The 16,222-nt window shown below is 35.5% G+C and overlaps 1 protein-coding gene across 1 annotated transcript in view; it reads left to right on the forward strand.

The window, feature by feature from the left end:
• Window positions 1–2,063: 2,063 nt before the first annotated feature.
• wapla (WAPL cohesin release factor a) overlaps window positions 2,064–16,222 on the forward strand; it is a 30,754-nt gene continuing 16,595 nt past the window's right edge. Inside the window, exons 1-9 of the mRNA XM_087290544.1 lie at window positions 2,064–2,283; window positions 3,628–4,076; window positions 6,528–7,161; window positions 9,943–10,244; window positions 10,359–10,474; window positions 10,580–10,672; window positions 10,785–10,961; window positions 11,694–11,830; window positions 12,440–12,551. Coding sequence (XP_087146670.1) covers window positions 3,650–4,076; window positions 6,528–7,161; window positions 9,943–10,244; window positions 10,359–10,474; window positions 10,580–10,672; window positions 10,785–10,961; window positions 11,694–11,830; window positions 12,440–12,551 — 1,998 coding nt within the window. The 5' untranslated portion in view covers window positions 2,064–2,283; window positions 3,628–3,649. The remainder of the gene's footprint in view (window positions 2,284–3,627; window positions 4,077–6,527; window positions 7,162–9,942; window positions 10,245–10,358; window positions 10,475–10,579; window positions 10,673–10,784; window positions 10,962–11,693; window positions 11,831–12,439; window positions 12,552–16,222) is intronic.

The raw sequence follows: 16,222 nt of genomic DNA on the forward strand, positions 1-16,222 counted from the left end.
TTCTTTTTACATAACAAATAAACAAATTCTGTATGTTTTATAAGTCTTTTGAAAAAATAGGAGGGGGCATAAACAGAGTCCTCATAATTAACCATTTCCTTGTAATACTTAAGCCATACCCATGTCATTTGGTTTACTTTTGTATCCTGATGTCACAAGCGCGCGCGAACACACCAATGGTACACACGCGCACAAAAAGAGGTCAACAGCGTGGTTAAACTCTAGCGCTATCTGCTGGTGAGAAGATATTTTGCACTTTACTGTCTGCAGTAAATAGAAGCATAAAGTTTACATATGATGGCCTGTATTTGTACTCAGTGTTTTGAATTGGATATACTTAAGAGTTTAAGTATTCCGAGAATGTCTGTCTTGTTGTATGTTGTTGATTGAGAAGCTTATTAATCTTTCACATAGTTTTATATTGTATGTGAGCATGTTAAAGGTTATACTGTAAAATAACAAATCATCATTGGTGTGGAACAGCTATAGAGTAATATAATATATATAAATAGTCATTTATAGGCATGATTCTTTAGTCTGTAAAATAGTTGAAGTATGATGTTAAAAACAATCTTTTGTGGTACACATCATATAAATGCAACATTCAGGCAGAGGGTGAATGTCTGTGACCAAAATAGTTTTTGAGAAGGAGAATTGTCATATATTAGTGCTTTATTTCAAACAAAAACATGGTTGCCTACATATAGCTATTAAAATGTGTGAGTTAAACAGGCTTGACATTATCAGTTTATCTTAGAGCAAGCCCTGTTTTACCATAAATGTATAACAAATAATGTGTGTTTTCAAGCATGATGCAGAAAAAACTTGTTCCCTATGTGTAGCGAAGTTTGAATTAGCTACATAGAAATGGTTGTGGTTGCAACAAAGTGGATTGCCAAGCAACACAGATGCAGGAACATACTCGGGCACAAAATACTGATGTAATGAGGTCACAGGTGTATGCTTGTGGAGCAATTTACCACAGCTTAGAGTGCAGCTCTACCAACCATAATCAAAGACATAAAATTAAAAGTTAAAATGTTTAAGATAGGCATGTTGAACATTTTTTTAAAAATGGATACAAAATATTTAATAACTTTAATGATACTAATGCTTGTTTAAACAAACACATTAAAACACTAATATGTAAAAATGTGATAATTAAAAAAAAATACATGTTTGATGCTAAAATATGAGTTAATAATATAAAACTATTCAAAAGTTATTCAAACACATACAAATGTGATTAAAACACGTAAATAATAAATAAAACAAAAAATGTGCCAAATAATATTTTACAGCCACTATGGTCCGTGTGTTCATTGTAATCCCGGTGTATATAATCTTATTTGGGGATCTAAGAGATTAAAATCCCTGCTCTTTTTCAGTCTATTTCAGTCTTTTCAGATGTGATTAAAAAATACAATTAAGAACACAAAAAACATGACTGTTTAGATATTTCAGTTAAATTAATTGTTACTTCTGCACGATTAGTAAAGTGTAACTAAGTATAGTTTTAAAGCATGCTGCTATTATGTTAAAAATATATTATAATTTGTAACTTTTTTATATATATATTTTATTTTTTATGGTAATGTACAGCAACTTGGCATTATCAATACATCTTTACTTTATAAAAAAGGAAACAGGTGCAAATTATCTACATAATACATTACAAAAAATAATTGTAAGTAAAACAATACATAAATATAATAAAAAAATAAAAATGACTAGGGCTTTTCATGTAATTTACACTTTTCTATCAAAGACAGAAGATTAATTGCACTTTTTGTTTTCATTATCTTAAGGAAGTTTATAAATGAAAGAATATATATGAAAGAAAAGGCACAAAACCTTGGTTTTATTTGTAACATTCAAAACCTATCCGACCTCACTACTAAGCCCCACCCACTCTCCACAGTTGTCTTCCAGTTAGAGCGAGCCTTCTTTTTCACTTCCTCCAATTGGAGCTACGTTTGCTAAACAAACGCTCAGATCGCGCCTATCTTATTGGTCGAGCAGCGTTCTGGTGTTACGCTAGGGTTTACGCCGACGTTGGGGGCGGTGAAGGAGGGGCGACTCTAATGGCGCATCGCAGTCCGACAGATCCTGCTCTCCACAAATAAACAACAGTAGCGCTTCACGATCTGGCCTCGTTTGTACTTTTGCCAGTTGCACCGCGCTGCAGCCGCGCATTGCGCTTTTGCTCATTGAGCAAACCGCCGGGGCTTCTTCTTAGCGGCTGCTTGGAGCACAGAGGCCCAGAGGAAAGACGGAGGATCGGTGAGTGTGCAAACATGTTACCATCTGTTTAAATGAACAATGTTTCTGCTCCGAGTGTTACTTAGTACGTTAAAAGTATAGTTCATACACAAAAGGACATGCGTCCTCATTTAATCACACCAGAGTTGCTTCAGATCTGCAAGACTTAACGTTATTTCTTTCAAAGAACACAAAAGATGTTAGGTTGAATGTTAAAGATTGAAAGTGAACGGGTCGACTGACATAACGTTAACGTTATTGCCTGACATCTGCGCGTGTGTTCCTCTCAGCAAAGTCATAACGTAACCTTATAGGATTGAAATGAAATGAGGGTGTGTTAATAATGAGAATATCCAAGTCAAATATGAAAATATCCGAATTATTTACAATGAGTCGATCATATAACGTGCTCGAAGTAAGAGATGGCGTGTCAGAGGCAAGCTTTGATTGATTTTTAAACATTTTTAGACCCTTAACTGTAAAGCCTGCCAAATGAAATGTTAGTCACACAAACAGGACAAGAGAAATGACAAATTAGCATAAACATTTTTTTTATTAAACTCTCATTTGACACCTCAGGCTTTTATGGCACATAGTGTCAGTTAAGCATTAGATAACATCTTGGTTTAGATAGAGGTAAAGTTGGTTTTATATTTGCACATTTATTCATTTAAAATTCCCTATATTGTTTATCATGTTATGTACAATATTTGATCAGAGTTAGCATGCAAGTATGACTACTAAACAACAGTAACAAACTATCTAATTCACTGTGAACGATGCTGTACTTTGATAGTCATTGGCTGCTTATATGATTTCCCTATCTAGAATTCACAAAGAATACTTTTCTGAAATTATATTATTAAGGAGAATGTTTGAATATCCGAATATAAATCAACTTCTATTTGGTTTAGTCCCAGAGCTCTGAGTGTCAATGAAGATTATAAATGGATTTATTAGTGTAATGTAACCCAAAAGAAGACAAGTAACGGCAGTCCTGAGCTTCATCAGTCTATATTATATGTTTTCTAATATTCATCAGTTTATATGAATTCATGGAGTCTAAAAATATATAATATATTATATTTAATGTATAAACAATATAATTTTTAATCATATTTGCCTGAAGGTGTATATTTTAAGAATTCTATTTAAGTGGCTTTCAGTTGCTAAAATTTATCATTCAAACATGTTTTATCTAACAAGTTCTAACTTCTAAGACATCTAAGAAAGGTTTATATATCAAGTTTGTGTATTTCAGTTTCACTGTAGCATTTAGAACTAAATGTAAACCTCCTTGTTCCTACATAATCCAAGTTTGATAAGTTAACCTTTATTTTAAAAATGTGTTTTACTTCTTTATAGATAATATGTAACAAGTGACAAAATGACATCAAGATTTAGTAAAACGTACACGCGGAAGGGAGGAGAAGCCAGCTCAAAGTTTGACGAGGTGTTCTCTAACAAGAAAGCTACACTCACCACCAAATGGGGAGAGTCCACCTACAAGGCGCATTTGGGCATCAAACGACCCTCATTCAAGCCAGATGTTTCAGAGCTGACCAAACGACCCCGCTTTGATGATGACGACAGCTCAGAGGATCCTTTTGGCTTTGACAGCGATGATGAGTCCAAAACAGTCACATCCAGAGATACTGCTCAATCTGAGATGGACTCGGATACAGCAGGACCCAAGAATGAGCAGTTAAAGACCCAGACAGAAAAGCCCAGCAGGGGGACACTAGTGACCAGTACTTCTTCCTTGGGGAGTAGTACAAACATCAGCAGAGGGGCGGTTGGTGTGAATAGCCCAGGTAAGAATTTTTTTAAATCAGCGCATCATTATTGCAAAAACACTTTTGTGGGATATTGTACACCAAAATGAAAATGATCATACATGAGTAGACATCTCAAGTTATTCCAATTCTGTATGACTTGCTTTGTTCTTTGTGCTAAGGGTGTTCAGAACTGGTTCGTCAATGATTTATTCTTCAGTTCATGTATTGAAGGATCAAATTCTAAACACTTTTTTTTTTAAATCATGAATGCATCCAAAAAAGTAAGAAACGCAAAGTTTTTTATTTGGTTCTCTAAAATTAAATTTTTCAATTTGATCTCTTTAACCGCTTTCTTTACATGGCACTTTTATAATGTAGATTGTCAAAGCAGCTTAATCTAAAATTTCTAGTAAATTGAAACAGTGTCAGTCCAGTTTTCAGAGTTGAAGTTCAGTTTAGTTTAGTTTAGTTCAGTTCAGTGTGGTTTAAATTTCACTGCTGAAAGTCCAAACACTGAAGAGCAAATCCATCGATTGGTGGCTCTACATGTACCAAGCCAAGTAAGCCAGTGGGAACAAAAGTTCACCAATTGATGAAAGTGAAGAAAAAAAAAACTTTGAGAGAAATTCCACCCGAAATGTTTTAAGCTTTTAAGAAGTTTAATACATTGTAAAACAATCCATATGAATCAAAGTTTAATTCCTATCGTCTTAAAACACATGATCATTGGGAATCTATTTAAAGTATAGTTCAATTCATTCTTCATCTGTTGAACATAAGACATTTTAGTTGAAAGTTGGGTTCTTGGTGATTCAATAAACTTGAAGTTAATTGATATAAAAGTATGGATATACACTTGGTTCTCATTATAATTATTATGGAGTGAAATTATCAGTTTAAAATAGTGATGGATCAATCAATGCTCTTGCAAATTGATCGTTTCACTTCTGTAGACCCCAGTGTATCAGCAGGAGCCGTGGGAAATTGATTTAGTTTTGCCACTTTTTTTCAATGTGCTTGTAACATTTTACTCGCAATGAATCACTTTGTAAAAGCTAATAAAATCCTTCAAATGAAACTGTATTAAAATATAGATAGATAGATAGATAGATAGATAGATAGATAGATAGATAGATAGATAGATAGATAGATAGATAGATAGATAGATAGATAGATAGATAGATAGATAGATCATGGGCTTATTACATGTTACTAACTATGACCTTCTAGATCACCTTTAGTCAGACCCATATTATAGTGTCATTACAGTGAGCTCATGCTTTTGTGCTACAAGGGGTGATGAGGTCACAGTGTTTCTGCAGCAGGTTATACTGGTTTTCTCCAGTGCTGAGAATAGCTGCTGTAGTCTTTGCTCTGTGGTCGAGGTGCTCATGCAAGCACACTGGCATGGATTCTGGGGCTCAGCAGGATATTTTCAGCCCTGTGCAGTTCAACACTTTCCCTCAGCTCTTTAGCAAGGCTAATTACAACCATTAGAGGAGCAGTGAAACAAGGACTCAGGTTTTGAGAACCCTCGGAGGATCATAAAGCTTCTAATAGTTATAATTATATCTATATTTTGGGTAAACCTTTATTATGATGTTTGAAGTAAAATTTACACACCCACTTTATTTCTTTTGTGTTATAGAAATGAAGATATTTTAAAGAATTTAAGTTTGTTAAAAGCACTGTAAAATCCTGATAAAATTGTTCTTGTGACTAATGTGTCCTTGACAGATTCATGAGCGTGATTCATGAACAAGTTTTAATGAACAAGGCTTAATTTTGTAAATTCAGCTCACAGGAACCCTAATTGAATCATTCATGATCCAAATCTCCTTGTGCTCAATTGAAAAAGTATCCTTTTAAAAATTCAGGGTTGCAACATTTAGCTTTTTTTGATGTACTATATTGCATAAATTATGCATTAATATGTTGCAGAAGTTCATTTATTATATATATATATATATATATATATATATATATATATATATATATATAATATATATAATATATAATATAATATATAAACAAACATTGAAGTTTAAACCGTACTGTGGGATGTCTGTTTTATCATTGCTAGAGGTTATATTTAAACAAACATTATATTTTACATATATTGACATGACATTGTGACAGTTTTTTTTTTTTTTTGGAAAACCAAATCCACATACACACAGACACATTCACACACAATTGTATTTTTTATATATTTGTATTATATTATAAGAATAGTTTCCCATAATTCTGTATTTTGTAATTCTATAGTATGTATTTCAACAATAGTTTTTATTTAGTTGTTTTTATGTTTGTATGTAACCAACAACAATTGATCTATATAATATAGTTGTTCAGGCTTTTAACTTTTTATTTATAAAGAACCATTTTCTGTTTTATTTTATTCTGCATTTTCTGTTTTCATAACATGGTTCCAACAATTTTGTAACACAAGACACACCGCTTCAATATTTCTCTTTATCTTTGCAGCTAAAACTTCTCCAGCCTCTTCGTATGTCACTGGTACTGTAGGAACCTGGAGCAAATCCAATGTTACAGTAAGTAAACAGCTCTCCCAGGTCTCCAGCTTGAAGACCCCAAGTAGAGGCATCTCCAATGACTGGGACAGTTTTGGGGAGGACTCTCCTCCTGGAGCCGGTGAGGGCAGTTCTACTCAGACTAGTAACTCTTCTGATGAGCTCAAGAGTGCAGAGCAGTGCCCTGCTGAACCTGAACCTCCAGTGGAGCAACCTGTTGACTTTGAGCAGCTTCCGCTTCTTAAACCATCTAGCGACAGAGTGTACAGACGACCACGGGGTAAAGAGACCGAAAGTTCAGCTGCTGGAGATACAATTCCTGCTGTGAGTTCGGTGTCAGCTCCTGCACCAGTGATGAGCAGCAATGCAGGGGTTGCTGGGAGTTCTGGGGTGAAGCCTCCTGCAGGTCGGGGTAGAGTGAGGGATTACACCGTTCTTCACCCGTCTTGTGTGTCCGTGTGTAATGTGACCATCCAGGACTCCATTGAAAGGAGCGTGGATGATTTTGTTATGCCAGTGCAAGCTGACATTGGAGAAGCAGGAACCTTCAGGAGGAAAGCAGACACACAGGCTCCTAAACCTACCAGGTACAGTCCAAACATGCTCTTTAGTTATTCAATTTAACCAGTTTTTATTATTAGAACATTAAAATAGGGTTGTCGCAATATCTTTAATTTACATTACGATACTATACCAGCTGAAGTATTGGGTTTACAGATAAGTATTGCGATACTGTAATTCATAATTCAAATCTATGAATTGTCAGAAGTGTATATTTTAGATGTTATAACAGGCCTACTTAAATTGAATACATAATTCCCTTATTATTGAAAAAAGTATTTGCACATCATTTCACCTAAAATGCATTGGTTCTTTTTGTTTATTTTGTAGATGACTGACCAACAAAAGATACAAATTATACTGTACGAAATTCGTTAAAAAAAAGAGCAAATTTGGCTAAATGAAGTGGTCAAAAAAATGTCAACGTTTCCTGTTGCTTTTTTGGGTTTTTTCTTTATTATTTTATTTGCCTTATAAGGTAAGAATCCAAAGTAATTTAAAATTTTACTTTGTGAGTTTTTCTTTTTAAGAGATTGTTACGGTTGTTGTAGCTACTAAATCATATTGACAGGAACAGAAATGAACTGGTTCAGTTGTGCGTTTGAACTGAAGCATCAGAAAACGTGCATTAGGCTACTATAAAAGGCGTGAATTCTACACAGTTTTACTACCTTAAAGATCTCCACTGACTATTTAAATAAAATGGTCTATTGTTGCACAATCATGTGAGCATTTTAGTCCACATGCAACATTATGTATTGTAGACTTGACCGTTAATGACGAAACTACTGTTTACAAAGTACAGCCAATATTTTGGAGCCATAGTATCACGATACAACCATAGTACCTTTAAACCGTGCAACCCAACATTGAAGTGAAGTAAGCATGGTTACACATTACTCTGAATTGGTCCTCTGATTTTAACCTATCCAAGTGCATATACGCAAGTGAGAATTGATTGAACTCGCATACACCCAGTGAGCATACACCCTGAGCTATTGCTTCCAGTGCCTGGGAAGTAATTGGGGATGAGGTATCTTGGTCAGGCACCTCAGCTAGGTATCGAAGATGAAGATAATTCTTTCCCCTCCTCTTCAATTTCAGCTGGAATTGGGAATTGAACCTTTCAATTACACGTTCAACTTTTAACCATTAGGCCACAACTTATTTATTATGAACTTAATCTTAATGTGTCACCTTTGCACACACTAAGGTTTAAAAATGGTTTCAAATGAAATTATTTTTTGATAAGATCTTAAACAATAATTTATTTCTCTATATTGTCCTGTCTCTAGTGCAAAATGTACATACAGTTGACGTCAGAATTATAAGCCCCCCTTTGAATTTTTGTTCCTTTTTTTTTTAAATTTCCCAAATTATGTTTAATAGAGCAAAGAAATTTTCACAGTATGTTTGATAATATTTTCCATCTGGAGAAAGTCTTATTTGTTTTATTTCGGCTAAAATAAAAGCAGTTTTAAATTTTTTTGTCACTTTAAGCTGTATCGAAGATTCTTGAAAAAGATCTAGTAAAATATTATTTTCTGTCATCATGACAAATATAAAATAAATCAGTTATAAAAAATAAGTTGTTTAAACTATTAAGGTTAAAAAATGTGTTGAAAAAAATTTCTCTCCATTAAACAGAAATTAGGGGAAAAAAAAACGGAGACTTCAACTGTATATATATGTTTTTGAAAATGTAACACAATTTTCTGTGAGTTTGCTTGAACCGAAAATGAATATCTGTCAAGGTGTTATGAAAATGCCTGTTTGAATTAAGCAATAGTTCATAGTGTCGCAAATGTGAACATAACTTGCAGCAAAAAATATTTTCATATTCTCACATTGTGTCTAATGAAGTAATTATTATTTATTTAGCCTTACATTGTTACATATTAGAGTCATTAGTGTTTTACAAACAGAAGAAGATATTTGTAATAAAGTTTAAGAAGTTTCTTTTTGACAGCCCACACAACTACCATTTTCAAGGCTCAAAAGAGTAGTTAAACATCACTGACTCACCCTGGAACCACTTCACTTCAACTGTAATAATAATTTATTCCTTACATTTTTATAGCGCTTTTCTGGACAGTCTAAGCACCTAACACATTTTTTGGGGGGAAATCCTCATCCATCACAAGTGTGCAACATATTGTGCCAGACCGCACACCACACACCAGCTGATTGGCGAAGAGGAGACATAAAGCCAATTATGAAATGGGGATGGTTGGTAATCTATGATGAACAGAGGCCAGTGGGCAAATTTGGTCAGGATGCCGGGGTTAAACCCCCACTTTTTTTCAAATTTTTAATGACCACAGAGAGTCATGACCTCAGTTTAAAGTCTCATCCAAAAGACTGCACCCACTGAACAGTATGGAGTCTCTTTCAATATACTGGGGCGTTAGGAGCCACACAGACTACATGTTGAGCGCCCCCTGCTAGTCTTACTAACACCACATCCAACAGCAACCTAGCTTTCCCATGTAGTCTTCCATCAAGATACTGACTAGGTGCAGCCCTGCTTGGCTTCAGTGGGCGACCATGTGAGCGCTGCAGAGAACTAGATACTGGGAAGCTCTCTGTCTCTCTCCCTTAGTTTATCAAATGCAAATCATTCAAAAAGTATTTGCAAAATTATTTCTTTAAAAAATGAAAATCTTTTTAAAATGATTTCAAGTTTTACATTGAAACCACTGTATATTAACATGGTTTAAAAAAAAAAAAAAAAAAACACCAAAAAAAAAAGCATGTTCAGTCATCTAAATGTCTGTCTTCATGTCTTCCTCTTTACATTAATTTAGGTTTAGACCCACTCAGAGCAAAAGTAAAAAGGAGACAAAACTGGAGTTTTTTGGCTTTGAAGAGAACGAGGCTCAGGACGCAGATGGAGACGCCACTGGCTCTGGCAGCACCAGCTACAAGATCAAATACTTTGGTTTTGATGATCTGAGTGAGAGTGACAGCGAGGATGATGATGATTCAGCAGCTAGAGAGAGGAAAAAGAATAAGAAAGCAGAGGCAGAGGCTTTGTCAACCGGCACAGGAAGTCCACAGTTCAGCGATTCGCAGGAAAGTCAACAGAGTCAAAGCAGCCTAAGTACAGGTACCCTTAATAAGACATCTATGGTAATGCACCTATTTAGCAGAACATCATGGGAATTTATTATTTGTTGAGCAATCTCTGGATTTGTGTTGATTTCCTTTTTTTCTTTGTCAGATTCTCAGGAGTCACTGGATGAAACGGGAGCTACGGGTTCACAGAAAGAACGACACAGAAAGCAAAGCAACAAGTCAAAGGAGATCGGCCGCAAGATCTTCAGTGGACCAAAAAAAGTATGACTAAAGAGCGTCAGCAGAAACTGTCCACTTTATTATCTTTTTACTTTCATTTCCAACATTCAATTTTGTACTCCTTTGCTTTGTGTGTGTTGAATGCAGTCTCCTGCTAAAGCTGTATATAACGCTCGTCACTGGAATCAGCCTGAGTCGGAGGAAGTTCCAACTCCTGCTTCTCATACTGTGGCTGTACCGGTTTGTAAAATAACTCGTTCAGGATTTCTGAACTTATAATGGTTTATAACGTGTATAATGAATAGCTTATAACGATTTTCTTGCACATTTAATTGTTATTTTGGCCTTACAGAAGCCAAGTGCATCCAGCAGCAGCACAAGCAGCAGCAAAGACACAAATTCCCATAAAGATGATGGAGTGTTTAAAGCTCCACCGCCTCCACCTAAAGTCATCAAGTCTGTCACCATCCCCACTGAGCTGAACCAGGACATCGTCACTGCACTGAAATGCAGGAAGGAGCACAAGGAGGTGAGCACTACATGCGTGGATTTAATGTGGGTTTAGACTGTTGTCATGAAAGTAATTATATTTACTTATAGACCATCATTTATGCCATCATTATTGAATAGTGCTTTGAGATCGAGTGAGAAGAGGTTGAGTCTGATTGCCAACAATTACCATGTAGTAGAGTAAATGTAAGTTCTATTAAATGAATACTTTAGACGTATATTAAAGGAGCAATTTATTGGAATATCTAATTTTGGGTAATAAACAATGCCATTTTTTGTGGATTTGTATTTATGCTAGTATATTTTAGCAACCATATTGGTTTTAGGCTCTATTATAACAAATACTATGAAAAATATGCAGTTACGCCTCTTTTTAACATTGTGCATTCCTGAATATGTTCAATGTGAATGACTTGACAGTAGCATTCTTGGGGATGCACTAAGTAAACTTAATCTGTTAAATATGCATTTCGAAGAGAACAAAACAAATGTATACATATATATATATATATATATATATATATATATATATATATTACACATGGAATGCCAACCAAATCAGTTGCTTGGTGCCACTATCTCTAGAAGTTTCAAAAACTGACTTTAAATGTTGGTGACATTTTTATATATATATATTTTTATTTTTTATTATTTATGCTTTAGTTAAGGGAGCACATCTTTTTGTATAAATAGCAACACAGACTTTTTAATGTAATGTAATCTTTTTGTGTCTGTGTGTGTGTTTTTGTAGCTGTATACAGTGGTCCAACATGTGAAGCACTTTAATGATGTGGTGGAGTTTGGGGAGAATCAGGAGTTCACAGATGACTTTGAGTATCTAGAGACGGGCTTGAAGAGCACACAACCTCTCAACACACGCTGCCTTAGGTGAGAGAGTATTCAGCACTATTTGCAGCGTCATGTCTGTAGTTTTGAATGTTGTAGAAAATCATGTCAGTACAACCAAAATATTCATTTGCAACACACTTTTGAGAAGGCATACAACATTTAGTTTTTCAATATGCTAATATATAATGAAGTTTTGAAATCATTGTGTTGCAAATTATTATTTTTCATTTATTTAGCTTTATTTGTTAACTTTCAGCACATGCATTTTGTGCTTCAAATTTTTTTTGGGTGTTATTCAAGATTATTTGCCTGAATATGTCAATAAATGTTTTTTTTAATTGTAGTATTTTATTGATATCTTAAACTAGTCATTCATTTAATATTTTCATTCTAGTCATTTTTTATTAGCTTTTTTAGTTTTAGTAGTTTTTGTACATTAAACTTTTTTTTGTACAGAGTTTAATTTTTAATTGAACATTTTTTTAAATTAAATTGTTATTTTATTTAACCTTTATCTTATATTTTTAGTATACAATTACATCTCAATTACATTGGCATCTCTTTAAATACACTTCAAAAAGCCTTCCCACTCACAAACCCACACGTTTATCACAGAAATCTGTTTTCTTCTTCCATTTCTGACTGCAGTATAATCAGTCTGGCCACACGCTGTGCCATGCCAAGCTTCCGAATGCATCTGAGAGCCAGAGGGAAGGTGGCGCAGGTCTTTAAGATGCTCAGTGATGCTCAACAGCACCCGGTGAGTGTCTCATCCACTGCCTAACCAGCAAACCAACTAATCTGTATAACAGAGGGCGGTTTCAAACAATCACAGCTCTATCATTATGAACACAGCTACAGTGCAGTGTGGAAAAACAGTTTGTTTACTTCATTAGTATACATTAATTGGAGATGTAATCATCTCTGCCAGCGGATGAGCGAGAAATGCAAACAGACGCTGAGCTGTTACACTGGAAATCTGCTTAGTTCACTTTACACAGATGCTGTGTGGATGTTTGCCTTAACTCTTTCTGCCTGACTTAAGTGTGTTTGTAATTAATTATTTTTTAAAAAGAATAATGCTAATAAAAAGAACTAAATCCACCAAATGAATAAAGACAGATGTGTTAAAAAAACTAAATCCACCTTATGAAGCAAAGGATGGATGGTTTATATATATATATATATATATATATATATATATATATATATATATATAATTTTATAAAAAAGTTTTTTTCCAAAAAAAGCTCCATTTCCACACTATTGTTTAATTATTTTAGTTATTTTCGAAAAAATGGTCATCCACATTAAAGTGACTGAAATGCTTTCATTCATGTATTGCGCATACACACAGATGCACAGATGTAAGACGATTTTACCTGCATCAAATCCGCATAGCATTTGTTTATATGACATCTCTTTTACGTCTATTTCCACAGCTGAACAATAGTTCCCAGTCAACATTCTCTGTGGGGCTGCACGATATTGGAAAAGAATTTACATTGTTATTGTTAATTAAATATATGAACAATATCAAACTCGTAGCAGTGTGCTATGGCTGTATTTTAGCACTGGGGGAAGGCTTGCATTGCGATATTACCTTTATACAACAGTTCGACGGCACAATCTTGTACATAAAAAAGATAATCAAACACAGAGAATCTAAAACCCTTTTGTATTGGGAACTACTTTCTTCCGCCATTTATTCACATTTGCAGCTGATGTCAGAACAGCAGATGCCGTTACTAATTCACCAACTTTACTTTAGAGATGGTGTTTGAATGATTCTCTATAGCGTAATGCGAAGCGGCGCTTCTGCTGTGTGACCCTCTAAGGTGATGACAAAACAGCAAATTTTGCTCACATTTTAATATTATAAGGCTAAACGTGACATGAAATGCCCTCCGTCTACAGAGCATTCTTACCAGACTGCTGTTGTGTTTGCAGTAAGCAGGGACGAGGCTGAATCCAGCTTCTTATTGACTATCAGGTCCACCTTAAAAACTACGAGGCTTCCGTTTTTCAGCTTTTTAATTCATGTTCAAGAGAACACCAAGCAAGGGCTTATGCGATTCTGGCGCCATCTTGTGGATTGACAACTTCAACTGCTGCAGACGAGCTCTCAGAAATTGTAAATATTTTAAAATAGGCCCTATTCTTACAAATAAACTGCGTAGTTGCAATCTATCCTTACTTAACTTTGCATGTCTTGCGATGTGACTATTTCAGACGCACACATTGCGATAACAATGCTCATATTATATATTGTGCAGCCCTAATTTTATGTCCTTTGAAGAAAAGCATGTACAAGCAGACATTCATAAAACTGTCAAAATGGACAGCATTCAAAACATCTTTATAGTGTTGTCCACCTTGTTAGCTGAATTGGTCACTAGACTGTCACATTCATCATCGTTTACACAGTTCACATTGCACCACAGAGATTACTTTTTTTAAATGTATATACTTTGGACAGCAATTTCGAAAAGAAATGTCTTCTTAATGGGCACATAAGGCCAAAATGGAGAAAAAAAAAGGCATTTTTAAACAAACGTATTGGTCGGGACATGGCGTTATGTCTGTTGTGGTAAAGCCAAGCATATGCTTTGCATTTTCCTTCCAATATCATCAAGGAACCAACTCCTACTGTATTAGAAGATCACATGTGATGTAAATCCAAAGTTCTTGATTTATGTACTCACGATATGCTCCGATTGTCAAGTTGCACCTTGAAAACTGCTCACACTATAGGTGTGAAAGCAACACATCGCACCCCCTTGAACCCAGAAGTGTGTGACTTTTTCTGAAGACGAAACAGCAGAAACCGTTAATTCACCAACTTCACTTTAGAGCTAGTGTTTAAATGATTCTCAGGCCCGTTTACACTAGTGCGTTTTAGTTTTAAAACAGCGTTTTAGAATGAAAACGATCCGCGTCCACACTCGCGTTTTACCCAGCGTTTCTGAACTGCTCTCCATCCACACCAAAACGCTGAAAACGCACATCACGTGACCACACAGACACTCTCGGGCAAGCGCTGCAGCCCATCTACCTAGATGAGAGCTGTGCTAGTCGGACTTCTCATCATAGCATCTCCCGCTGAATCTAATCTCACTATATTTATTAAGCGGGATATTTCATTCATCTTGTTGTCTTTATCTAACGACATGTTCCCTGACTTTGGTCATTGGAATCTATTACTTGTTCTCGGGTAACGTGTTTTGGCTAAGCGCAAAGATAAGCTAATGATTAATGTAACCACGTAGCCTACATTATGTATATTGACTGATCGCTTGCCTTTATTTCCTATAATGTATAAACTTATTGTATGTTACACTTTTATAATGGCAATTATCGATTATTAAAACTGATAATCAGCAAAAGAGACGGTATGTTTCGTATTTTCACTGATATTGAAAGGAGACAGTTGTTATCGGCTCCGTTTTGTTATAAATATCCACACAGTGTAGATGACGGTCATGCAGCACGACGCCTCAACATTTCTGCTGTCTTTGCTAATATTAAAATGAAAATAGGCAGTTCCTTAAATCATGTTTACATTTTATTGTTGAGAAAGTGAAACAACGTAGCCAGGGTGATGTGAATGAAGTTATAAAGTACACTGTTCCCTTTGAAGATTTACCCGTGTCCTCGGTATAGTCTGTTTTCCATATCAAACTGAGAAGAAGAGACTGCAGCCTTGATCAAACTTGCGAAGTCTGAACTTACAAGCAGAGGATGCAGGACTGAACTGTGTTAGGCTACTTAATATTGAGGAAAAGCCCCAATCAGAGAGGCGAATGTCTGCAGCCCCGCCTCCGTTTTCAGATGTCTCCGTTTTTGCTCATCCACACTGAGACGGAGCAGCAGCGTTTCAGAATGAAAACGGCCTCTCCAGTTTTCGAAACGTTCCGTTTTCGGCGCTCGAGAACTCCGGCGTAGTGTGGACGGTTGGCGTAACCTTGGCAAAACTTATGCGTTTTCAAACTAAAAAGCATTAGTGTAAACGGGGCCTCAATGGCGTAATGTGAAGCGGCGTTCTGGTGTGTGACCCCCTTAAGTTGATTACAAAACGGCAAATTTTTCTCACATTTTAAGATTATAAGGCTAAACATGACATGAAATGCCATCCGTCTACAGAGCTTTCTCACCTGACTGCTGTTGTGTTTGCAATAAGGAGGCACAAGGCTGATTCCAGCTTCTTATTTGCAGCTTCTTATTGACTTTATCCGGTCCACATTAAAAACCACGAGGCTTTCGTTTTTCAGCTTTTTAATTCGCGCTCGAGAATGCTCCGAAATATGCTTTCAAGGGAAAAACATGCTGACTTGGCGAAATCAGCATTTCTTGTGCAAAAAAGGCATAGATGTATCTGGATGTATGGGTGGTTTAAAAAAACATTGAATGTTTGTTTTATCAATATTGTTT

This window comes from Danio rerio, chromosome 17 (genome assembly GCF_052040795.2).
Source record: "Danio rerio strain M-AB ecotype USA chromosome 17, GRCz13ab, whole genome shotgun sequence".
Lineage (NCBI taxonomy): Eukaryota > Metazoa > Chordata > Actinopteri > Cypriniformes > Danionidae > Danio > Danio rerio.